The following is a 26400-nucleotide window of genomic DNA, read 5'->3' as shown; positions in this document are numbered from 1 at the left end:
CTTATATCTTAAGTTCTGATTGCTGATGCCAGTCTTTTAATCAAGATTATAAGGATTCTGGTTTTAAGAGCACATACATAAGCACTAATGATCTTTTTGACAACATAAGACGTATTTGGGCCTCCGTTTTGAAATGTGGGTGTTTGCCCATTTTATAAAGTTAAGTTTCTTAGGAAGAAAAACCAGTGGACATTTTCCTGGAGAAGCTTTGGAGAGTGAGTTTTTATCTAGGTTTTAAATATTGACAATGCTTTTCATTGTCTTTTGGCTCATCAAATCAAAATCCCATCATTCAATGATTTATTTGTATATTTTGAAAAATATTAAAGAATTCAGATGGAACAACAGTATTTATTTCACTTTGCAATGTCATTAGTTAGCCTTTTTGGACCCAGAGGTGAAGTGAGAGTCGCTTAGTCATGTCTGACTCTTTGCCACCCCATGGACTGTAGCCTGTCAGGCCCCTCTGTCCATGGAATTCTCCAGGCCAAAATACTGGAATGGGTTGCCATTTCCTTCTCCATTTTGGACCCAGAGAAAAGCTTATTTTTCCCCCAAGAAATTGGAAACCTATTAGATTTAGAAAGCAAATACATGTAGGCTACCAACAGCCAGCTGGATCATGGCAGGTAATTATTCCTGCTAACATTTCAAATTAATTAAAATGTCAGCTAACTAAATGTAGACAGTAACAAAGTAGCTTACATTGATTATACCTCAAATACCCATGACTGCAAGAGCAGAGTCAGAGTGAAAAGTGTACATCTTTGTGTCCAGTTGGTTCAGTTCAATCAGCTTCCTATGTATCAGACACAGTGCTAAGTACTGGGAATGCAAATGAGAGCCAATCACTTTCCTGCCCTCTAGGAGCTCCCAGCCACACAGGGAGGACAGATGTAAGAACTAGAATTCAGCAGGATGTGCAGTGATGGACTTAAGCACAGGAGATGGTAGTTGAGCAAAGCCGGGGGAGATTGACACTGGTTGTTTCATGTGGGAAGGGAACTGTTTCAGGCAGATTTCATGGGGAAGCAATAGCTGAGCAGGCTGATGGATGAAGAGATGCTTGGCACATGGGGAGATAGCCCCCTTATCACCACTGGAGGCTGTAAGATTGGCTCTCCATTTGGAAGGCTTTAAGGCGGCTGGAAACATTCCCATATTCCTGTTCGTCTAAGCTTTTCGAACTTATTTATACCTAAACGGAAAAGGAGCAGATTGACAGCTTCATAAATGTTCTTCTTAAAAAATATTTCTGTCAATTCACAGAAGATTATTCCAGAATCAAAACAATGTTATAGTCCAGTCAGGGTAAGTAATGTGTTGTACTGTCAGTCACTCAGTCATGTCTGACTCTTTGTGACCCCATGAACTATAGCCCTCCAGGCCCCTCTGTCCAAGGGATTCTCCAGGCAAGAATACTGGAATGGGTTGGCATTTCCTCCTCCAGAGGATCTTCCAGACCAAGGGATGGAACCCACATCTCTGGCGTCTCCTGCATTGGCACCATCCAGGAAGCCAACATAATGTATAGGAAGATAACTTGGGGAAATTTACTTATTCCCAAAGTTAATTTGTTGTTTTCATTTATTATCAACTAATATATCTGCTTTCTCAAGATCCAGTTTCTTCTTGCTGTTAAAGTTTTGAATTCTCCCAAGGGTCTGGGTACCATGATAGTTTAAATACTTAGATCAGGGCTGTCCAAAGTTCTCTAGAACTTTCTGCAATGAGTAAAATGTTGTGTATCTTTGTTGCCCAGTACCGGAGACACTAGCTCCATTTGTCTGTTGAGCACTTGAAACGTACTTAGTGTGAATGAGAAACTGAATCTTAAATTTAATTTTACTGAAACTTCACATAAATAACCACCTGTGGCTCACAGCTACCATATTGGACAGATTTCTAGATGATGGGATGGTAAATGTGTAAGGGTTTGACTGACAAGTTTCACCCTGTCTTTATAACAGGTTACAGTTCCTAAATGATGAAGTAACTCTGTTTCATGAGATAAATAAAGTGAAAATGAGTGCAGGAGGATTGGGAGAAGAGTATTAACAGTGAAAGGGAGGTGGTCCAGAGCTAGACAGAGAGCTGTCAGAGGGAGCCATCTTAAAGAAATGGGAGTACAGAGGGATGTAACTTTAGATTATATTTGGGGAGCTCTTTTAAATATTTAAGTAGATGGCATTCAGACTATGACTGTGTACTAGGAAAACTAATATAAAGTATCTCAATCACTGAGATGCTATAGCCCAGGGGCAGCAATTTAGGGAGAAGTAATAGTCACAGCAGGCTCACAGTGGCTCCTTCCTAAGAAGCTTTGCACAGTGGACACAGAAAGATCAGCCAACTCAGAAATTAAAAGCTAGTGCCTGGCAGAAGGCTCGGGGCACAGGACCTGGTTCTCAGCTCCATACATGGCACATGGAAAAAACAAGACTCCTGCTTATATCAGCCGTGTCCCTCTAAGGATGCTTGGACCACAAGAGGAAGATGTTTCTGAATGACTCAAAGAAATGAGGGATTGAGTCGTGCCCATAGGATGGGGAGTCATCTGATAAACTTGCATCTGGAAAGTGAGGGCCCTTACCAGGTCCCCTCAGTGTCTGGTGACCCTGAGGAGGTGAGTTCAGTCTCTCACAGAAGCAGTAAACTAGAACAAAAGTCTCATCATGTTCCCTGTTGTGTGGGATTCCTGGAACAGAGGCAGCAGTGCTTATACCTACCTCGTCTCCTGCACACGCCAGGTTAGTGCCAAAACCACATCTGGAAGATCCGTAGCTTCCTTGGAATGATAAGGGAAGGGTGATAAGGGTTATGGCTACGAAATTTAGAAATCTGGATCACTGTTGTTCTTTTGAAAGGTTTTGTTAGTCATCCACATAATATAAACACGTGTATTCAGACTAAAACACCTTTCATATTTACAACTGCGAAATTATATAAAGTTAAAAAAAAAAGACCCTTTCCCTCCCACTGCCCTTTTTCATGTCACTTCCTGTCCAGAAATGTCCCCTCTCCAATGGTGATGTATATCTTTGAGATCTTTTTCACACTTTCCTTTTTCGACATGGCGATCGGTAGTTTGGATTGTATTTAATGCCATTAGAGTGGTTTTCTTAAAATCCATTCTATGACCATCTCCCCGGAGAAGGAAATGGCAGCCCACTCCAATATTCTTGCCTGGTGAATCCCATGGCCTGTAGCCCACCAGGCTCTTCCGTCATAGCTCAATTGGTAAAGAATACACCGGCAATGCAGGAGATCCCGGTTTGATTCCTGGGTCAGGAAGATCTGCTGGAGAAGAGAAAGGCTACCCACTCCAGTATTCTTGGACTTTCCCTGTGGCTCAGCTGGTAAAGAATCTGCCTGCAACGCGGGAGATCTGGATTCAGTCCCTGGATTGGGAAGATCCCTGGAGAAGGGAAAGGCTACCCACTCCAGTATAGTGGCCTGGAGAATTGCACGGACTGTATAAGTCCACGGGGTCACAAAGACTCAGACACAACTGAGCAACTGAGCACATGACTATCTAGGTTTGTGGGACAAGTTTATCTAAGAAAGTGGGAGTGGCCACTCCAGACTTTGCTCCTATGCGGCTTGTCCTGTCTGGCATCTCTCAGGGATATCAGGATTGCCATGTGCAGCTTTCAAGAGCAGGACAGTGTAAATTCCATCTTATAATTTATCTCATTATTTCAAAAGCATCCTGCGAGGTAGTTCTGGTTCCTGCTCGTTACATCTGTGTGTGTGTGTGTGTGTGTGTGTGTGTGTGAGTGTGAGTACATCCTCTGTTGTGCATGCTTGTACTTGAGTTTGAGAAATAGAATAATCAGGAGAGTCAGCAATAACAGAATTGGGACGTTAGCCACAGAGCCGTGCGACAAAGGGAAGCAATTTCTGGGAGTGTTCACTACATGAGAAAAAGAGATTGAGAAGTGAAAGCCTTTCAGTGTTAACAGTGTAATAGGTATAGAAGAAAGTGACCCCAGAGCTCCTGAATGTGCTGGAGAAGGTTGAGGGTCTTGGAAGGCAGTGATCTGGATCACCCCTGCTGGATTTTGTTTTCCAAGATCTTCAGAGCAGATCCAGTATTTCAGTATTGTATTCAAAAATAACCCCAGACATACTAGAATAAGGATCAGATCAAGGTACCTTCTTCTTTCTGCATCAATTATAGTCAATACTGAACAGTGCTTCTTCTGCAGAAATTTCATGCTCTCCAATATAAGGTTTTTCTAAGTTTCAAGTCCATTTTTTAAAATCTATATAAATTTTTGTATCTATCATGGCCCTTTTGAAAATCTGTTTTTCGTAGTTGATAATATATCTAGCTAAAGCTACTCAGGCAAATGCAAGAAAACTATTTAGAGTTACCAGTTGATAACTTTTATTCACATTTCATTTTAGAACTTTGGAAGAACAAATAAATACAACAGATTCCTGTGGTCTTGGATTGATGATATTAGACCTACATTTACTGTTTAAAAGGCACAGTAATTCTCTTTAAAAGGCACAAATTCTCTTGCTTTTGACATTGCTTCACTTCTCTATTTTTTTTCCTTCAGTCAGAATAGCTAAAAGTAACACAGAATTTAACATTTGATTGATGGGAAGTGTAAAATGCAAATTTTCTATTTTTTTAATATTATATGAGGAAAGATGAAGAGGTTTGACAGAAAGTTTCGGGATATTCAGAGTGTTGGTTACAAGGAATGAATCCTTTGCCATGAAGGATGACCAGTGTGCATTTCATGGCGGGGTTGGTTTCCCCTAAAATGATGCTTCTAGGTCATCTTCCTTCCTGTGGCTGGGTTTCAACACATACAACCTAATTACATAAGCGAAGCATAATTGAGACAGTGAATCAACTAAAGGAAGAAAATCCTAATGCATATTTATATTTCTGAACAAAATATCAGTGACGTTGAAACCATCCCCTGTTTAAAATTTTCCATGCTTTCTGGCACTTCCCAGCATGATTCAGAAGTTGACAATATTTCTTAGAGTATTTTAGGTGAAAAACACATTAACTGAAGGAAATTAGTATTGGAATTGAAACATGCCACAATAATTTCAAGCAGAAAAAAAAAAATGGGTTTACTGAAGAGCACCCCCTTCCCCGTTCTTACCTTGTCACATGGGATTGTCACGAAACAGAGGTGCAACTGTTGGTGAGGTTTGCAAAATGTGCAACCCCTGGCTTGTGATAGAGAAACAGAACTTTCTTCTTTTTTAAAAAAAAATGTATTGGAATACAGTTAATTTACAATGTTGTGTTAGTTTCAGGTGTACAACAAAGTGAGTCAGTTATACAATACATATATCCCCTCTTTCTTTAGCTTTTTTTCCCATATAGGTCATTACAGAGTGAGTCCCCGTGCTACACAGTAGGTCCTTATTGCTGATCTATTTTATATATAGTAGTGTGTACATGCTGAGAGACAGCATTTTCTTAAGCTGTAGAGTATGTATGGATAAATATAGAATTTGTCAAACACTCAATTTCACCACACTCCTAGTGCTGGTGAGGTCCTGCACAGAGCAGGTGTGGATGTCCGCCAGGGTCACCTCTTGCCCTGTGCTCCCAGTGGAGAGCCTGGGCCACAGAGCCCAGTTTGACCTGAAGTGGGGCATCTCCACTTGAAGAGGCTTTCTCTGTGGGACATGGGGACCCCTTTTCTCTTCTTCTCTTCTGCCCAAACGACACAGCCTTGACTCATTCAAACTTGCCAGCAACTTTTATCATGAGATTTCAGATGCACGTGAACTAGATTTTTTTGGTGGGAGACAGTCCACCCCAGTCACCACCACTACCATCACCACCAAATCTGGGACCTGGAATCACTTGGGAAAACAGAGCTTAGACTGCCAGTAGGTCCACATGGAACCTTGGGGAGAGGACGGGGATGTGAAAGCTACTTGCATGTCCTGGTTGGCGCTCTGGGTTGCAGTGGATGGTGGGGGTTGTGGCTGCCTTTGTGTCGTGCCTATTTTCATAGGAAGCACGGATGTGGGTGCATCTGTGTGAATCATAAGATGTGAGAAGGAAAGAAGCTCAACTTAAAGTGTTTGGCAAAATAACTAGAAAAGTCAATTAGCCCAGTGCTTCCTTTTTCAATCTTCCTATTACAGTTTTCCCTCTAGACAGGAGAGGACCAGTCAGCCACCTCGGCTCCATTGCCTTCTTCTGTTTCCTGGTCTATAATTTGATCAGGGACCAGCATCCCTCCAGCATCTCAGTTTGGCTTCCTGGGAGACCTTGGCCCAGCTGCTGACTTAGGACAGACAGAAGCCTTCTTCGCCAGCCCGGAGCTCCCCTGGGTTTCTCTTCAAACATCTCCCCAGGGAAAGACTGGGATGGGAGGTTGGCCACGCTGGCTGGTGTTACCCTTGCAGCCAGGGCTGTTAACCAGATTTGAATGCTCTCCTGGTTCGTTTAGAATTATTTCTTAGAGCAGAATTCCTTTACAAGCCCAGATCATTTTTCCTGATTTCAGAATATCTTGGTGTGCTTCATGCCCCCAGAAAATGCTCCAACTTCACTTAGAATCTAGCCAGACCCCTTGGAAGGAGAGGCAGAGTGGCCCCTTGTAATTCAACATCATTAGGGAAAGAACAGCTCTTTACCCTTTATATGCTGAGAGAAGTAAGCTGTTATTATATCTTTACTCTAGAGGTACAAATTATAGGCTTGTCTATGCCTTAATCATACTGATGTTTACCAGTTTTTCCAAAGATTACTATCATAGTTGGTTATTAGTGGTACTGCTGCCTTTAAAACCCCAGGGAAGAAAGTAGAAGGGATCTTGCTTCTGCTCCTTACCCTCAGGGCTGTGCTGAAACAGTCTCTCAAAGTGAATTCACTCTTCAGCCCTCCTCCTGGCAGAGAAAACCCAACCCCAGACCTTCCCCTCCTGTGACTGGGTACAGTTCAAGTTTATTTTTTGGCGAAACATGGACATGATTAGCTGAGCATCAGACCAAATATATTGTTGGTGGTGACTTTTGTTTCCTCCTTAGGAAAAAGTGTGAATCTTTCAACTTCTCTCAATTGGTGGCTCAGATAGTAAAGAATCTGCCCACAATGCAGGAGACGCTGTTTTGATCCCTGGGTCAGGAGGATCCCCTGGAGAAGGGAATGGCAACCCCCTTCAATATTCTTGCCTGAGGAATCCCATGGACGGAGGAGCCTGGAAGGCTGCAGTCGGACACAAAGTCGCAAAGAGTCGGGACACAACTGTGCCACTAAGCACTCGTGAAATTGGGGGCGGTTTAGCCAAACAAGTATTAGTCATCTATTGGGCCAACATTAATTGGGTATTTATCATGTCCCAAGCCTGGAGCACAGGCTAGAGATACAATTAGTTCAGAATGTGCTGCCTGTTTTTACCATCCAAGATCTAAGGATGATTTTTACTTTTTGAAATGGTTGAATAAACATTAAAAGAATATTATTTCATGACATATGGAAATTATGTCAAATATAAATTTCCATGGCCATAAAAAATGTTTTGTTGAAACCCAGTCATATCCATTCATTGATGTATTATCAATGAGTGGTTGCAGCCTCAACAAAGAGGGACTATGATATCTGTGTAACCTATAGTACTTACTGACTGGCCTTTGCAGAAGAGCTTTTGGACTATAGCATCCTCTCTGCTCTCCAGCTGCTGGCGAGAGACTGTCAGGGAAATGAGCAATTAAGATACAACACGGAAAGTGCCAGGAGAGAAATATATGTGAGAGCAGATGGGGGAAAGGTAATCATCCTTAGGGTTGGAAATTTGAGCTGGGGGTTTATATCTGGTAGCTGAAACCAGCATCTGCAAGGGAAGTGATTCAGGAGAGATGAGCAGCATTTTGAAGAAGACAGACACAGAGCAAGCAGAGAGATGATCATGGCCAGAGAAGGAGAGAGTGGGGTCGGGTGAGGTGAGGAAGGGACTTGGGGGCGGAGGAGCAAGCGGCTGACAGTGCCAGATGCTTTATCAAGAGTAGGTGAAATCAAGCCAAAATGCATCACTGGATTTGGCAGTGTGGGTGTTGGCTGGATAGACACAGATTTCAGCGAATGGCTGGGATAGGCAGAAGGGCTCAGGATGTAAGTTTATAAATCATGTTTGAAAAAGAGCACAGTCAAATGAGGGTAGAATCTAGAGGTGGGGGTGTAGAATTGAGAAAAGTTGCTATTCGCTTGTTTTCATGGTGGAGTGAGGTTTGAGCAAATGTTGAGAAGACAGACTTAGAAGGAATCAGAAGGCAGATTGAAGATCCAGGGGGCTGGGACAGCTTGATGCCCTTGAGGTGCAGAGATGGAACTCAGCACTCAGGAGAGGGGTCTGTCTTGCACAGGAAGGGTCCTCCCGACCCTGAGATGGGCAGGCGGGGCAGGAGAGGGTAGGCATGGCAGTAGATGCCTCATGCACTGCTCTGGGAGAGTAAACAGAAGGACCTCCTTGCAAAAGATCTGTTGCTCAGGCAGTAGGTGGGTGTGTCCTCAGTCTCTTAGTCATGTCCAGCTCTTTGTGATCCCATAGACTGCAGCCCTCCGGGCTCCTCTATCCATGGGATTCTCCAGGCAAGAATACTGGAGCGGGTTGCCGTTTCCTCCTCCAGGGGATCTTCCTGACCCAGAGATTGAACCTGCCTCTTCTGCATCCCCTGCTTGGTGGTAGGTTGTGTGGTCCTCTGCTGAGATGGAGAAAGCACTGTGTGGGGAAAAGAGTCTGTCGAGAGCATTATAAGTGATGGTCAGCTACAGAGAGCTTTGGGGAGAGGAGGCTGAGCCAGGAGATAAGAAGAACCACAGGACATGGCTGAGTGCCCTCCTGAGGCTGGGCAGGGGTGCCCCAGTCTACAGGGCCAGGAGGCTCTATGTTTTTACCCATTAGGGCTGAGGAGTGAGTGCAGAGGGGTGAAATAGTAAGACCAGGTTAGGATGAGGCTTTGTATCCAGAGCTGCTGGAACACCAGCAAGGACAAAGATCAACCTTGTCCTTCACCTTGAGAGGTGGAGAGTAATTACAGGGTGGGATTGCTTTCTCAGAGACTGGGGAAGGAACCAAAGCCAGAAAGACGCTGACCAATTGGAGGAAGATTGCCCAATAGAGGGGCTTGAAGTCATAAGGAAGCAGAATAGGGTGCATTCATTGAAATGAAGTAGCTTAGTTGGTAAAGAATCTGCCTGCAATGCAGAAGACTTGGGTTTGATTCCTGGGTCAGGAAGATCCCCTGGAGAAGGAAATGACAACCCACTCCAGTATTCTTGCCTGGAGAATCCCATGGACAGAGAAACTTGGCAGGCTGCAGTCCATGGGGTCGCAAGAGTCAGACATGACTTGGCGACTAAACCACCACCACCTTTAAAGCGAAGAAAGTGGATGAGTGAGAAGCCCTGGAGGCGGTGGTTGCCAGCAATGCTGGGAGAGGGTCAGGGCTTGTGGTTGGACCAGTTTCTGGAAGGGAGAGGCCTGAGCTGAAGTGAAGGAGGGACAGCAGAGGGTGAGAGTTACACAAGTCAGGGCACGGTCAAGTTATCCACATGGACGTGAAGGGGGTGGGTGTGTGGGGCTGCAGAGATCCAGGAGCCAGGGAACCAGTCATCTGAGATTATTGGGAGCAGCTGATGGGTCAGCAGGGGACATCCCTTGTGGTTTCATTCTGTATGTGAGCATGCACACGTGTGTGTGTGTGTGTGTGTGTGTTTTATGCGACTTCACTCTCTCTCCAACTTGACTGTTTTCCGCAAGAGCGGTTGTGTGATTTCTAAACACATGAGGCTTGGAACGATTGCAGCATCTTTGGAGAGAGCTGAATATATCCCTAGGCTACTCTAAAATGAGGTTATTAAAGAGGCCAACTCAACTTGGACACGGCAAGTTTTCCTTGGAAGAGAAAGCAGAGGCACCCGTGGTAATGGGAACGATGATGAGAAGCAGCTCCCTTCACTTCAGAACCTAGAGATGGTTCATCAGAACTGGCACCCAGTCTTTGGGGACCTCCTGACGTCAGATGATTTTGCAACAAGGAACTTTCTCACCAAGGAGAGTGTGAATGCGGTGATTTTTCGAAACGATGTTCCTACTTGGAACACAAGTAGGTGTCCTGACAGGGTTCCTCTGGGGTCAGGAAGAACCACAGAGATGAGCGCATTTCCAAACATGTTGAAAGGAGGTTTTCAAACCAAATCTCCAGTGATGGCTAAGATTATGTTTACTGTGATCCAAGCAGCATTCTAAGCACTTTACCTCAGTTTTCACACTCAATCTTCATAACAGCCCTATGGGGTGTAGGTACTCTTCTCATCTCAGAGGTGAGAAAACTAAGGCACCATTAACTAGTTTCCAGAAGCCATACAGATTAGAGGAGGGATGCAAGATTGTGGCTCCAGAGCCTGTTACAGGCTGAGCTTGAGTTGGTAATTTATAAAATGTTCCTGTCTATTCAATCAACTGAAACTACTTCTTTAGTTACTGTCTCAAACACCTAAGGTATGATACCAGAAATAAATATTTGTTTTAACACTTCAGTTTTAGATCAAAAATGGAGAAAAAAAAATTTCCCTAAAAACCCAAAGTAATTAGCTATTTGTGAATCTTTTATTTATTGTTAACTAATAGAACAAAAAATAGACAGAAACATATTAAAGATAAAATATTTAATATTACCATACCAAAATCCATTTCTCTCTCCACTGTTTTAAGTGAAGCAGTTTCTTGATAAGAATTATTTATGTAAAGGATCACATCTCAACCTTGAATTTTCTTGCTAGATCACAGAATAATAGTATATTAAGGAAGCCTAAGGTCTGAGCCAGAGAAGGCAATGGCACCCCACTCCAGTACTCTTGCCTGGAAAATCCCATGGACGGAGGAGCCTGGTGGGCTGCAGTCCATGGGCTCGCTAGGAGTCGGACACGACAGAGCGACTTCACTTTCACTTTTCACTTTCATGAATTGGAGAAGGAAATGGCAACCCACTCCAGAATTCTTGCCTGGAGAATCCCAGGGACGGAGGAGCCTGGTAGGCTGCCATCTATGGGGTCGCACAGAGTCGGACATGACTGAAACGACTTAGCTGCAGCAGCTGCAAGGTCTGAGCATTTTTATATTCAGGTTAAAAATTATGATTAACATCAATTCAAATATATCAAATTTAATTGATATTCTCAACTACAAAATATTACTGATGTTATGAGGATGAAGTCAAAGAGTTATACATTTTACTTATGCTGAGATGACAGCTTCTGTTTGGAATATTTACCCACACTCTGTGTGATTTAAGAGAAATGAAAAGCAAAGTCAACAAAAGTGAACTAGCCTATGTCAGGTCCAAAGATAAACAGGTTTTAATTAGATATTTCAATTAAAACTTCTAAAATATTGTTCTCACCCCATGACATGGAACAATCAATGCATGTATTGTTTACCCTTAAGGTTAATAAAATCATAATCTGCAAGTTTGCAGTAGACAGTTTGTCCATTGGAGATGGAAAATAAATTTGCATATACATATTTTGGCTTGCCACTAAGAAAAGTCCACTAATAGCCTCCTTCTCAGAACTGGCTTTGGTCCAGAGTGTGGGAAACAAATGGAAATCTACCAAGGTAGATCCTGAATCCTTAAAGAATTAATTCACAGAAGATAGACATCTATCTTTAAACCAGATGCTGTAGCATTGAGGTTTGCAGAGTTATTTATTAATATTTTATATATTGTGAAGGTCACTATAGTCCTCCCATCTCCTACCCAGATGCAGCCATGCACACTTTAGGATAAAGGTCAGAGGAGAGCTGACCATTGCAGCCTCTTGTGTTACTGAGGAAAGATTTTGACTGTCTAGTCATAGGTAATATCTCTCAGGTCAGAGACACACTTGTGAGGACAAGCTTTGGCCAGGGATGGCTCCTGAAATCTGAGTTCTTGCAGAGAAGTATACTGGATCAGGCTTCAAGGGTCTAACTCTGATTCTGGCTTTGAACGTAACTGTGGCCCATTGGTCAAGCTATGTCACTTCTCTGGGCTTCAGAGACTTCATCTCTGCATATGAACAGGTTGGGTTAAATCATACCCAGTATTTCCTAATTTTGAAATTTAGTTACTGCGTTTGTCCACTTCATATCTCTGTGATGCCAGGTCTTCCATCTGTCCGTAATTTGAAGGACAGAATTGGAGTTGCATTCAACAAATTAAACCAATTCTAATCCATGCTTCCAGTTACAAGGAAACTCTGTGTGTCTGTGTGCTCACTCACTCAGTTGTGTTCGACTCTTTGTGACCCCATGGACTGTAGCCTCTCTGTCCATGGGATTATCCCAGCAAGAATACTGGAGTGGGTTGCCATTTCCTTCTCCAGGAGATCTTCCCAACCCAGGGATCGAACCCCAAGTCTCCTGGGTCTCCTGCATTAGCAGGTGGATTCTTTATCATCTGGGAAACCCAGGGGAACTCTAGGATACCTGTATTATGTATTTTAAAAAAGTATTGGACTCATTCCTTTATGTCTTTTATTGAAATAGTAATATCCACAGATCTTTTTTTCCCTCGAGCCCTGTTGGGTGGAAACTTAGATAATATAACAATTCTCTCCAGTGAATTCTTGTAATCCTTTTTAAAAAAAAATTTGCATACTGTGTATTTTATAATATATAACAAGTTTGCAGCTTTTGAGGAATAGTCTGTGAATATGCCTATGGTAGATTTGTGCTCCAGGGCTGGTGATTGAAAGAGCAGAAGAATCTCCTTTCTACAAAGGAAGAAAAGAAATCATTAAAATAATTAATTGATTGATTTCTGAACAGAGCAAGTGGTCAGAAAAATGGCCAGCATCTTTTTTAATTCTCCTGTTTTGTCTGGAAATAGAAGAGAATATCCACTTCTGAATCTTAGGCTTTTTGGTCTGGCACAGGCATTTGTAAGTATATCATTCATGATTGTTTAACTCAAGTAAACATTTGATGACCAGGCCAACAAGATAGAGGGGGAGGCTGCTACAATTTACTGAGGCTAAAACAAGCCCTTGTAAAGAATTTTCGCTCTTCTACTTCTGGCAGGCTGTGTGTGTGTGTGTGTGTGTGTGTGTGTGTGTTTATTTTGAAACGTGAACATGAACATGAAGTTGCTCAGTCGTGTCTGACTCTTTGCGACCCCATGGATTATAGCCTACCAGGCTCCTCTGTCCATGGGATTTTCCAGGCAATAGTACTGGAGTGGATTGCCATTTCCTTCTCCAAGGGATCTTCCCAACCCAGGGCTCAAACCCGGGTTTCTTGCATCATAGACAGATGCTTTACCGTCTGAGCCACCGGGGCAAAACCCACTGTTATGGAATAAAGGCCCAAATTTTTAAACCCTTTTCATTTCTAGTCTTGGAATACATGTTTCAGTTTGTCTTTGGTATCTCCAGGTATTATTCTAACTTTTGAAAGAACAGTACTGGAGACATTTTGTGTTTTAACAAGACTGTTGCACCCAGATGGAGTCAGTCTTATCATCTTTTAGATTCCAGTGACAGTAACTCTTCTCTTTCTCACTCCCTCTCATTTAGCAAAGATTTGTTGAGTTCCTACTGTGTATCAGCAATTGGATGAGGATTCCTGTCCTCAGAGAGTACATGGCTGATTGGGGTCACAGACAGAAGGTTCTCTGTTCTATGATTTTATCTCAGATTTGTTAAGAAGACAGAATTAGCAGAATTCAGTGCAAGAGGATAGGCTACCTAGGTGATCATCGGGTTTTAGCCTAACTGATTTGAAGGGATGGTCATTAGCTGAAATAAGGATGGTAGGTTGAGAAGCAAATCCAAATTATGTCAGGACCTTCTAGAAAAGGGAGGGCTTCCCTCACTACCAACTAAGGGAAGTGACACTTCATGTTAAAGTTTGCCTTTGCATCTTGTTCTGTTCCCGGGCAGTGTAGTCATCAGCACTGAAGGGGCAGCAAGAATGTGCTCTTAGCATCCAGGCTAGTGACACAGATTTCGTTGAGTGGAGAGGAAGGTGTAGAGGGTGACAATGTTGTAAAAAAATGCTGCAAACTTCCTTTTGTGTGCTCTCAGAGGTGCAGTCATTTAGGGTCTTCACTATGATCATTTCTTCATGGGTGCCATTCTCTACTTTGAGGATGCAGAGAATTAGATCATCCATATTTAGATATTAACCAGTCTCTAGTGTCAGGGGTTTCCATATTGTGAGAAGTTACTGAATAAACTGTTGTCTTTATCTCATTTCTTGTGCAGAAGGTTTTATTGCCAGTCTCATGATGAATCTGTTTTTGAACTGCTGAGCTTTAAACTCTCATAACCAGCCTACCATTCTCAACTTGGTTCTGGGAGTGAAGTGAAGTGAAGTCGCTCCTTCATGTCCAGCTCTTTGCGACCCGTGGACTGTAGCCTACCAGGCTTCTCCGTCCCTGGGATTCTCCAGGCAAGAGTACAGGAGTGGGTTGCCATTTCCTTCTCCAGGGGATCTTCCTGACCCAGGGATTGAACCCAGGTCTCCCACATTGCAGGCAGACGCTTTACCCTCTGAGCCACCAGGGTGCTGGGGGTAGGGGTATATCAAAATATAATAACCAACAATAGAAAAATCAACTCATCTCTAATAGATAAAAATGCATTTATGTAGGATATCTCTTTTTATTATTTGTTCTGATGGGCAACATTGCAAATTTGTATTCTCAAAAATCCTCATATGTAATCAGGACACTGTATTGATAGCTCCTAGAGGCCTAGATTTAGGGTATCAGAATGATCACTTTCTTTTGTAAACTTAGTGATTTCTGTAATTGAATATGTATTGTCTTTCAGTCTAATTGAGCCCATAAAGCTCAATTAGTAAAGAATACACCTGCAATGCAGGAGATCCCAGTTCGATTCCTGGGTCGGGAAGATCCACTGGAGAAGGGAAAGGCTACCCATTCCAGTATAGTGGCCTGGAGAATTCCATGGACTATACAGTCCATGGGTCGCAAAGAGTCAGACACAACTGAGTGACTTTCACTTCAATCTTTATATCTCTATTTAAGTTTTGTATTTTTGCACTTCTTTTTGTTTTTCTGATTTTTGTTTTATTTTAAGCTTCATATATATTTGAGTCCAACAAAACCCATTCAGCATACATAGAAATAACTTGTGGTTATTTCTTCAAGATTGATATTAACAAGATTCAACAATGGAAGAGTGACTTTTAAAGTGATTACCTCTACTCTTACATCTAAGTTTCCATAACTGTTGGGCATTTAACTGTAGAGTATCTTAGGAAAATGTGAAAGAAGAATTAATGCATTTTATTACATTCTAGCAAAGATGACCTTAACAGAAAATATCCTGGGCCACTGTCTTATTTGGTTAACCCTTGTTGTTGTAACCACACTCTGGTCTTCCCCAAGTTCCTCCAGGGGAATTAAATAGTAAAACTTGGGCTACTTTATGCTGTTACTGCTGCTAAGTCACTTCAGTCATGTCCGACTCTGTGCAACCCCATAGGCAGCAGCCCACCAGGTTCCCGAGTCCCTGGGATTCTCTAGGCAAGAACACTGGAATGGGTTGCCATTTCCTTCTCCAATGCATAAAAGTGAAAGTGAAGTCTCTCAGTTGTGTCCAGCCCTCAGCAACCCCATGGACTGCAGCCTACCAGGCTCCTCTGTCCATGGGATTTTCCAGGCAAGAGTACTGGAGTGGGATGCCATTGCCTTCTCTGGCTACTTTATGAGGTTTACTCTAATCTACTCTAATCTGTTCTTCTTAAATGGAGTTAAAGGGGACCAAAAGTCACCATTCTACTGATGGTACACACTGACTTTTCAGAATGACACAGGTTATGTTTACAGAGTTCAGTTATGTGGAAACTCACTGAGAAAGAGAGGGGGAGAGAAAAAGAATCTTGGCCAGGGAGAATAGTTAAATTTAATTGAGAAATCTTGGACATTTTCACAATCAAGAGAGCCTTTTCAGGGAGAGTGGTTAAATTTAATTGAGAAATCTTGGACATTTTCACAATCAAGAGAGCCTTTTCTGGCCAATTATCTGCTGAGAGTTCTTTAGCTTTCCCAAGGGTCTCACACAGGCCTTTAGGTTGTGTTATAATTAGGATTTTGCATGCCTTGGGACAGCTCAGGATGGGTACAGCTTACCAGATAGAGAGCGTACCACTCACAGTGTTGCCTGCATATAAGGTTCCTCAACACTTCTCTCTCCTAAAGATGGGGGCAAATGGAAAGGGCTGTTTTACTGGCACTCCTAGAGATGAAATAGTGTTGGTGACACACAAGGATATTAAAAATGGCAACTAATTATATCACTTTGCCCAAATCATAGTTTCTGGGTCTTAATTTACTTATATTTTAAATGAGGGTATTATAGTTTATATACCAGGTCTGTCTTGGTTTGTTTGAACTACTATAAAAAAATACCACAGCCTGAGTGGCTTAAACAATAAACGTTTATTTCTTATAGTTTTGAAGGTTGTGGGAAGTCCAAAGTCAAGGTGCTGGCTTACTCAGTCTGGTGAGGGCTCTCTTCGCCCTGTTATTATCCCACAAGGCCTTTCTTTGGTGTACACACACACACACACATTTGCACACAGAAAACTCACATCTCTTTCCCTTTGTATAAGGGCATTAGTCACTCTCAGGAATTATAACTCTAATTACCTCCCAAAGATCCCACCTCCATATATCATCATGTTACAGATTAATGCTTTAACATATGAACTAGGGGAGATACATTCAGTCAATAGAGTGATCTCTTTCAGTTGGTCGTTATGTAACTAGAAGATACAACCATCCATTGGAAATTTACCACGAATAGGCTTGGAGCATTCAAGGTTTACAATTAGACAAATCTGTGCTTCAGTGTCAGAGCTGATATCATCATAACATTGGACAACTGGCTAAATCTCTCTAGGTCTCAATTTTCTTAACAGGGAAACTAACTATTCAATAATATATCTACTTGTAGAGTTGCAGTCAAGATTACACAAGAAATGAAATGATTGGACTGGTGGTTTGGTAGTTAATATCAACATTTGTTTATATTTGACCATAAATTTTGCAAGTCTCTGTTAATTGTAACTTACCATTTGTCTATGGCCTTCCCTGGTACCTCATCTGGTAAAGAATCCACCTGCAATGCAGGAGACCCTGGTTCAATTCCTGGGGCAGGAAGATCCCCTGGAGAAGGGATAGGCTACCCACTCCAGTATTGTTGGGCTTCCCTGGTGGCTCAGACAGTAAAGAATCCGCCTGCAATGCGGGAGACCTGGGTTTGATCCCTGGGTTGGGAAGATCCCTGGAGGAAGGCATGGCAACCCACTTCAGTATTCTTGCCTGGAGAATCCCCATGGACAGAGGAGCCTGATGGGCTACAGTCCGTGAGATCACAGAGAGTCAGACATGACTGAGTGACTAAGAACAGCACAGTATAACATGTTTGTCTGTATTGAAATAACATAGACAAATAATGTATATGTCTATGTGTGTACACAGATGCACACATTAGTCTGTGTACCTTGAGAGTCTTCCCATCATTTCTTGGTTAGTTAGCTCATTTTCTACTACCATATAAGAACTTCAACTAGCACATCACTTCCAAATTTGGGATATATTTTACTTTCATAACCACTGTCCCCTTATTTCAATGAACCCAGAAACTATTTAAACCTTTTCTGTTGATAAAGATTATTTCATAATAAAAATGTTCCTTTGTACATCAATAAAGGGATGCTCTAATTAAATGCTACTGGCAAGGAAATGATTAAAAAAAAAAACAACCAACCACACACACACAGGGACACCCCTACACACATATTCTCCTCAAGTCTCAAAACTCCCAAGTTCCCATGAATCACACCTTGTTGACATCTTTGCCATTAATAATGTAGCAAGGACAATAAAAATATTTAATATTTACATTTTCTAGAAATTATCATTGCTTTTCACTTCAGAGTTAGTGACTCAGATGAAGTAAATCTAAGCTTGTTTTCCCTATGACCCAAAATGTGAAGATGACAAATTCCTTTTAAGGCTTATCTTGAGATGTGAGTCAGAGAGTGGCTGTGGATGATGTAAAGTGATCAGTTATGAAACAAGAGGGGACCAATCATCAGGAGGATTCTCAACACATGAACTAGAATAAAATGAATCCTTACCTCTGGATTTCAATGACCATAGTAGTCAAATTTTCTCATGAACATTCATAAACACAAATGGTATTTGCCACAGCTTCAAACGATCTAAGGGAGAAAGCGGGAAAGTGCACATTACAAAGGACAGTCTAGGGGTGAGATGGGGTACCTCATATTTTGGGAAAATGAAAGCCTCCAGGGGGCGAGGAGCAATTCCAGACATTATGGAGAATATGGGCTTCCCTGATAGCTCAGTTGGTAAAGAATCCACCTGCAAAGCAGGAGACCCCAGTTTGATTTCTGGGTTGGGAAGATCTGCTGGAGAAGGGATAGGCTACCCACTCCAGTGTTCTTGGGCTTCCTTTGTGGCTCAGCTGGTAAAGAATCTACTACTTGCAATGCAGGAGACCTGAGTTTGAGCCCTGAATTGGGAAGATCCTCCGGAGAAGGGAAAGTCTACCCACTCCAGTATTCCTGGAGAATTCCATGGACTGTATAGACCCTGGGGTCACAAAGAGTCGAACACAACTGAGCGACTTTCACTTTTCACTATGGAGAATAAAGCCAAGTCGAAACATCTCTCATAACTTAAATGCAATTAAGAAGTAGCACATGCAGGGGAAAACTTAAGAGGACTTGTCTTCATGAGAACTTAAGTAGTTCTCCTTCTTTAAATTCAGTTCAGAATGTACTATAAAGACCTGTGGGATTTATTTCTGCTTGTTGGGTAGATTTATGTATTTAGGAAAAGGCTACCAGGAATATATTCCCAGAAAACGATTTAAGCTCAAGTAAACGATCTGATTTCTGGTCTTTCAAAGGAAATCAACAAAAAAGACTAGGATCCTATGAAATGAGTGGATTTCCCTGGTGAAACCGTGCCCCGTGCCCCATTGCTGCTGTTATCCAGAATGTTGCAGACTGTAATGGTCTTGTGATTATTGTGAATGAATGCCCCTCACCACCCTTGTGACTTAGCTGGTAAAGAATCCACCTGCAATGTGGGAGACCTAGGTTCCATCCCCGGGTTGGGAAGATTCCCTGGAGAAGGAAAAGGCTATCCATTCCAGTATTCTGGCCTAGAGAATTTCATGGACTATAGAGTCCATGCGACTATAGAGTCGCAAAGAGTCGGACGCCGCTGAACGACTTTCACTGCACCACAAAGATTCACTATTGATTTTTAATTAATAATAATGTTTTGTATTTAGATAGTTACCACCCCCAAGGAAATCTGAGTGCTTTATAGTTGATTAATTTCAATCTTTCTTCATAGCATCTGGTGGAATATACAGATTAGGTATTCCAATCACATTTTAAGGAGGAAAAACAGAATCAGAAAAGTTAAATTATTACCTGTGGAGATTTCAGAAATCTAATATTAGAGTTATCAGTTAAAACCTGGTAGTCTTGACTTATAACTCTGACTGCTTCCCCAAAACATCTGGTCATTTGGGTCAACTCTGATTATTCCTTAGGAAAAAAAGAATCAAACAACTGAATTGCTATGATTGACAAAAGTTTACCTTTCTTCTTATTATTTTAGTGGTATATAATAATTGAGTTCAAGATATTTTTGTTTATTAGACCACATGCATTTTTTAGTGGTCTATGTTAATGTCTTTGGAATGCTTTAAGTCATGTGTGTTAGAAGTTTATCTTCTGGTAAGGGAGAGATGTTGTCATTCATAACACAGCAACTGAACAACAACAGAATGGGATAGATATAAAACTTAAATTCTGATATTAGAGAGGTATGATTTTTCAAAGATGAGGTATCTCCACCACCTACCAGCAGTGTCTTCAGTTCAATTCAGTTCAGTTCAGTCGCTCAGTTGTGTCTGACTCTTTGCAACCCCATGAATTGCAGCACACCAGGCCTCCCTGTCCATCACCAACTCCTGGAGTTCACTAAAACTCACGTCCATCAAGTCAGTGATGCCATCCAGCCATCTCATCCTCTGTCGTCCCCTTCTCCTCCTCCCCCAATCCCTCCCAGCATCAGAGTCTTTTCCAATGAGTCAACTCTTCGCATGAGGTGGTCAAAGTACTGGAGTTTCAGCTTCAGCGTCATTCCTTCCAAAGAAATACCAGGGCTGATCTCCTTTAGAATGGACTGGTTGGATCCCCTTGCAGTCCAAGGTTCTCTCAAGAGTCTTCTCCAACACCACAGTTCAAAAGCATCAAATCTTTGGCACTCAGCTTACTTCACAGTCCAACTCTCACATCCATACATGACCACTGGAAAAACCATAGCCTTAACTAGACGGACCTTTGTTGGCAAAGTAATGTCTCTGCTTTTGAATATGCTGTCTAGGTTGGTCATAACTTTTCTTCCAAGGAGTAAGCGTCTTTTAATTTCATGGCTGCAGTCACCATCTGCAGTGATTTTGGAGCCCATAAAAGTAAAGTCTGACACTGTTTCCACTGTTTCTCCATCTATTTCCCATGAAGTGATGGGACCGGATGCCATGATCTTCGTTTTCTGAATTTTGAGCTTTAAGCCAACTTTTTCACTTTCCTCTTTCACTTTCATCAAGAGGCTTTTTAGCTCCTCTTCACTTTCTGCCATAAGGGTGGTGTCATCTACATGTCTGAGATTATTGATATTTCTCCCTGCAATCTTGACTCCAACTTGTGTTTCTTCCAGTCCAGCATTTCTCATGATGTACTCTGCATATAAGTTAAATAAGCAGGGTGACAATATACAGCCTTGACGTACTCCTTTTCCTGTCTGGAACCAGTCAGTTGTTTCATGTCCAGTTCTAACTGTTGCTTCCTGACCTGCATATAGGTTTCTCAAGAGGCAGGTCAGGTGGTCTGGTATTCCCATCTCTTTCAGAATTTTCCACAGTTTATTGTGATCCACACAGTCAAAGGCTTTGGCATAATCAATAAAGTAGAAATAGATGTCTTAGTTGACCAAAAAAAACAAAAATCTCCTCAACAAAAACTTGTCCCAAACACTAACTCATTGTCTGTATGGGAGGTTATTATCATTCTTTTAATCACCCATTCTTCTAGCCTTAAAAATGGGAGATTGATTTTTCCCCTTCTTGCATTTACAATTTCTGTCAGATTTTCCTCTAACAAGTTTCTTTCTTTGTTTCTCTGTGTTTTCCTACTGCTGACACTCTGCTCCTCACATAAATGTGGTAAACTCCTTATTTGTCCCCCTTCTTCTGTTGTCTATTCCTCAACCCATCTTAGATCAATTTTGCTAATAAATTTCCCAGTATTTTTGAAATTATCAATTATTTGGGTACACAAAAGCATATAGAATAATACATTGAACATTCACATCCCCACCACCGAGCTTAAAAAAACACGATACTAAAGATACAATAGAAAGCCCTCTTTGAAGCCTCTCTCCAATGTAATCCCCCTCTATCATGAATTTAATGGTCATTATTCCCATGCACATTTTAACATTTTTACCACATATATATCTATATCCATAAAAAACGTTTAGTATTTCTTCAATCAATGATACTTCTAAAACTTTCATTTGGTATATAGCTTTGAGATTTCCACTATTGCTTCAGATTTGTAGTGCATGTGACTTTGTTCCCTTCTCTTTCATTGCTATGATTCTTTGGATCCACACACTACAGTTTATCCATTCTTCTCAGGATGGATATTGAGATTGTTTGTGATTTTTTTCATAAATAAACACAAATGTATAAAACATTTTTTACATGCTTCCTTTTTGTTATTTATGACATGAGTTTTCTAGGACATGCACCCAAGATTCTAAATGCTGGGAAGTGGTAGGATCTTCTCATTTTCAAATTTTGGTTAGATGTCATTGTGTCAACTGACATATCCTCCTTACGTGCCATATTCCATTTTAAGAAAGACTTCATCGGCCTCACCTCCAACTTTCAATGGAATTTCAGATTCCTCTAAGAGACACTCCTCACTTTTCTATCTGAAGGGACCTCTCTACCAGAGACTTCTTTTTGTGATGGGTCACAGATTCAAAAGCTTTTAGACTATGCGGTGAATGTAAATGTGTGAAAAATGCAGGGTGTGCTGGGATCTCGGGTGGATGCTGGAGATGGAGCCGTGTATTGGGGCACCACATTTAGAGATGGCCAGTTTGCAGTCCCCGAGGTCTCTGTGTTATCTTGTTTACTTTCCTGAGAGTCTGTATCAGAAACGTGTGCTCACCCATTCACCGTGTAGCACCGGAGAGCCTTCTGGAGCTGGCCTGCCTGGGTCTGAATCCCTGCTTCACTGCTGCCACCAGTGTGTTCTTGTACAGTGGAGAACATGCTGGTACTTGCTTCATAAGGGTGTGGTGAGAACTGAATGAAATGATATAAGTAAAGCTCTCAAAAGAAAGAAAGTGAAAATAAAAGTCACTCAGTTGTGTCCTACTCTTTGTGACCCCATGGACTATGAAGTCCATGGAATTCTCCAGGCCAGAATACTGGAGTAGGTAATCTTTCCCTTCTCCAGGGGATCTTCCCAATCCAGGGATCAAACCCAGGTCTCCTGCTTTGCAGGCAGATTCTTTACCAGCTGAGCCACAGAGGAAGCCCAAAAGCTCTCAAGGAGACGCTTAATAAATATTTGTTGAATTGGTGAGGGGAAGAAAAATAGCAGAAGGTTTGCTCATACCTCCTTCGTATCATCGTTTTAGAAGCTGCGGAGATGGCAGTGAGCTTGACATCTGTTTCACAAATCAAGTTGGCAACACAGACCAAGCCCCTAACACATTGTTTGGCTCACAGTGGGCACTCGGGAAATATATGCTGGTTGAATAAACGAACCTGATAGTTTCCTAGTGTTAGTGTTGGTCTGTCAGTGGTGTCTGACTCTTTGCAACTCAATGGACTCCATGTAGCCCACAAAGCTCCTCTGTCCATGGAATTCTCCAGGCAAGAATACTGGAGTTGGGTTGCCATTCCCTTGTCCAGAGGATCTTCCTGACCCAGGGATCAAACCCAGGTCTCCTGCATTGCACGCAGATTCTTTATTGTCTGAGCCAACAGGGAAGCCCTGATCGTTCTCCTAAGGCAGCATAATACCTAAGCATACTCTGTGCCAAAATGAAGCAAGTAGTTTATACCCAAGATGACCTTACTGTCTGCATGGCAGTAGATTCTTATTTTTGAATATTGACTACACCTGTGTAATACAGATAGTAGCTTGCCATTAGACATAATATTTGAGTAGTCAGAATACCAATTTGTTTGATGATGCTGAATAACAGATAATTGACTATTTCCTTAATGGCTTACTTGGATACAAAATAACATTCTCACCTTTTGGATGATGACCAGTCTTTCCCCCCGCCCCCCTCAAATTTCAGGTCTCATTGGCCATGAAGGAGCTGCAGTTTACAGAGTGTTTAAGCGCTGGAGAGCTGTCAACTTACACTGGGATGTATTAAATTATGACAAAGCCACAGACATCGAAGAAAGTAGCCGGGGAGAGTCTTCCACAAGCAGGACTTTATGGTTGCCGTTGACGGCTCTGCGGAATAGGAACTTGGTCCACCCAACCCAGTTGACCTCCCCAAGGTTTCAGTGTGGCTACGTGTTATTACATTTGTTCAATCGAATGAGGGCCCATGAAGATTTATCAGAAGATAACAGCTCGGGGGAGGTTGTGATGAGAGTGACTTCAGTGTGACAAAGCTGAGAAGGTGCGGTGTGGACCACCCTGCACATTTTGGAATGTAATTGCAATGAATGGCAAAACCATAGCACTTCTAAAAACACACATCTATGAACTTTTTAAAATTTATGCTTTTTATATGAACATTTGAATTGCAAATACATTTTTCTGAAAAAAGAGTCCTCCTGTTCTTTGCTTTCTAATTTATCACATCTTTTATAAGTTGGTACTTGAAATCATTATATGTATTATTTAACTCTACTTGGTTAAAAGAATGATAAAAGTTATACTTAAGGTCAAAACTATTTTTTCTTGCTTGTTTTAAATATATTTTTATCAAACGTTTTGCTCCATGTGTAATTTTTCAGGCATGCTACGAGTGGGGAAGCCTTTAGAATGCTGTGGGAAATTTCCAAAGTGCCCATCAAGGACAAAGTAAAACATCCTCTGTGATGCTCACAATGATGCTCCTCATGCCTCTGGCTGGTTGTCAATCTAAGCGTGACTTTTTTGTGTGGGATCAATTAAACTGTCACCAGGAATGCAAGTCCTAGGAATTATGGCTTGTTTTCTAACTTCTGAAATAGTTCAGATAGCTTATAAAAAGATACAGATGATTGGAATAAAAATAGTCTTACAGACATACTTCAAAGATACTACAGGTTCCCTTCCAGACCTGCAATAAAGCTGATATCACAACAAAGCAAATCACTCGAATTTTTTGGTTTCCCGAGCATATAAAAGATGTTTACACTGTACTGCAGTGTCTTAAGTGTCCAGTAGCATTATTTCTTAAAAAAAAAAAAACCAATGTACTTACTTTAAAAATCTAAATAGTGCTAGCCATCATCTGAGCCTTCAAGCTATAATAATAACATCAAAGATCACTGATCCCAGATCACCATAACAAGTATAATAATGGGAAATTTAAAATATTTCAAGAATCACCAAAATATGACACAGATATAAGAAAATGTTATTGGAAAAATGGTGCCAATGGACTTGCTCCACACAGAGTTGCCCTAAACTTTTGATTTGTAAAAAATGCAATGTCGGTAAGGCACAATTGAAAAAAAAATGAAGTGCAATAAAATGAGATATGCCTGTCCTATAGTGCAGGTTACATAGACAGGGCAACCCACCTACTTATAACTCTAAAAGCTCACCAACATGTTGCATCTTGACCATGTAATAATAACACTGCCTCATATTTTCTAACCCTCTCATAGACCAGCTGCAATTATTTATGTTAATTATTAGTATCTTGATTTCTATTGAGTACCATCTTAATTAGATTTTGTTTTTGTGAGAGCTTATATACCTACTTAATCATTTAAACACTGATTCTGTTCCTTGGTTTAATGAAGTCCTGGGGAATATATTCTCCAGCAGCGAGAAGTGGTTCTCTTTTACTAGATAAGTATTTTTTAAGAGAAAAGAGGAAAATAAAAATTAATCTTTTGACTCCCCAGGAACAGGTGGCTAAGTAGAGATACCTGGAAATTTTCCACCCTTTTCTCCTCCTCATGGAAGTAAATGGCACATTTTAACAGGTAATGACAGAATAGATGAGGAGGCAGGTGGTCCTGCTTTCACTGGAAACGAGATGAACAGGTAAGTCTGAAGTAACTGATGGTGAGATTTTTAAAGCACATGAAATCAAATGCATTGCATTCTATTTTCTAAAAATAACCTTTGAATGATTCACAATAGAACAGTTAACATTTACAGGTAGCCTTGTGATTCATACAGAGCCACTTCTACTAAAAGTTGAAATAATTTCCCAGTTAATAAAAAGCTGCATCACGAATGAGTTAAAGGTGTGACCATTTGCAGAAACATGAAGAAGGAATCAGGAAATCATGAAAGAAGGAAAATTAGACTACTCTTTCGGGACGGATCTAGAAAGTGAGAGGATCTAGGAAGTGGTGATTGTTTGAACCCGATGTTACAGGAACACCATCCCGGGTGAGGCTCAGTCCTGTCCACCTGTTCTCTGCCCTCAGTCTTGCCACTCGGGGCAGAAAAGAAGACTATTTATTTAATAGACAACAAAACCAGGAATGCAAATGTCCTGGCAAAGCAGCAATCCATGACTTGTGCCCATGAGCGTGGACACTTGCCCTGGACACTTTAATCACCAAGGGAGTCTTCAATGACCACATTTAATGCAGTGTGCTCTTGTTTAATTAAACACACATTTAATTTTGGGTGCTCTTGTTTACAGCATGGTGGTAAAAATACTGGATCAAGAGACTGCAAACACAAGTGAGACTATCACTTCTCCATCCCTTGTATTCATACCAACCTTTGTATTCATATCAACTTCCCCAAAAAACGAGGAGGAGGAGAGGATGGGAGACTCTTTCTGTAGCCCTGCATGGAGTGCCCAAGGCTGAGGCATCTGGAGACGATAAGGCACAACGGGTCTGTCAACCTGAAAGGAAGATTCACCCCAGTCTCCCCTTCCCATGGCCTTGCCCAATGGACACCCATTTTGTCCATATCTTTATCTTACCTCACCATCTTCACAGGCCCCAACTCCTGACACACTCCCATACCCATACGTGACCCAAATCAATGCTGGAAAAGAATCTGGCAGAATTTCCATTCAACAAAATGTTTGGTCCCTGAAATGATTACA

At 41.6% G+C, this 26400-nt stretch overlaps 1 protein-coding gene across 2 annotated transcripts in view; it reads left to right on the top strand.

Moving 5' to 3' along the window:
* MARCHF11 (membrane associated ring-CH-type finger 11) overlaps positions 1 to 24500 on the top strand; it is a 113263-nt gene extending 88763 nt beyond the window's left edge. Inside the window, exon 2 of one of the 2 annotated variants that reach the window (XR_005724794.1) lies at positions 23449 to 23488. Coding sequence is in view for 1 of the 2 variants with exons in the window: in XM_040262475.1 (XP_040118409.1) it covers positions 23449 to 23771 (323 nt within the window). In the remaining variant the exon portion in view is untranslated. Of the gene's footprint in view, positions 1 to 23448 lie in introns of both variants that reach the window. The other variant, XM_040262475.1, reaches the window with a different exon arrangement.
* Positions 24501 to 26400: the final 1900 nt, after the last annotated feature.

The sequence above is a fragment of the Oryx dammah genome, unplaced genomic scaffold (assembly GCF_014754425.2).
Source record: "Oryx dammah isolate SB20612 unplaced genomic scaffold, SCBI_Odam_1.1 HiC_scaffold_20, whole genome shotgun sequence".
NCBI classification, from domain to species: domain Eukaryota; kingdom Metazoa; phylum Chordata; class Mammalia; order Artiodactyla; family Bovidae; genus Oryx; species Oryx dammah.
This window is presented reverse-complemented; position numbering and strand designations above follow the sequence as displayed.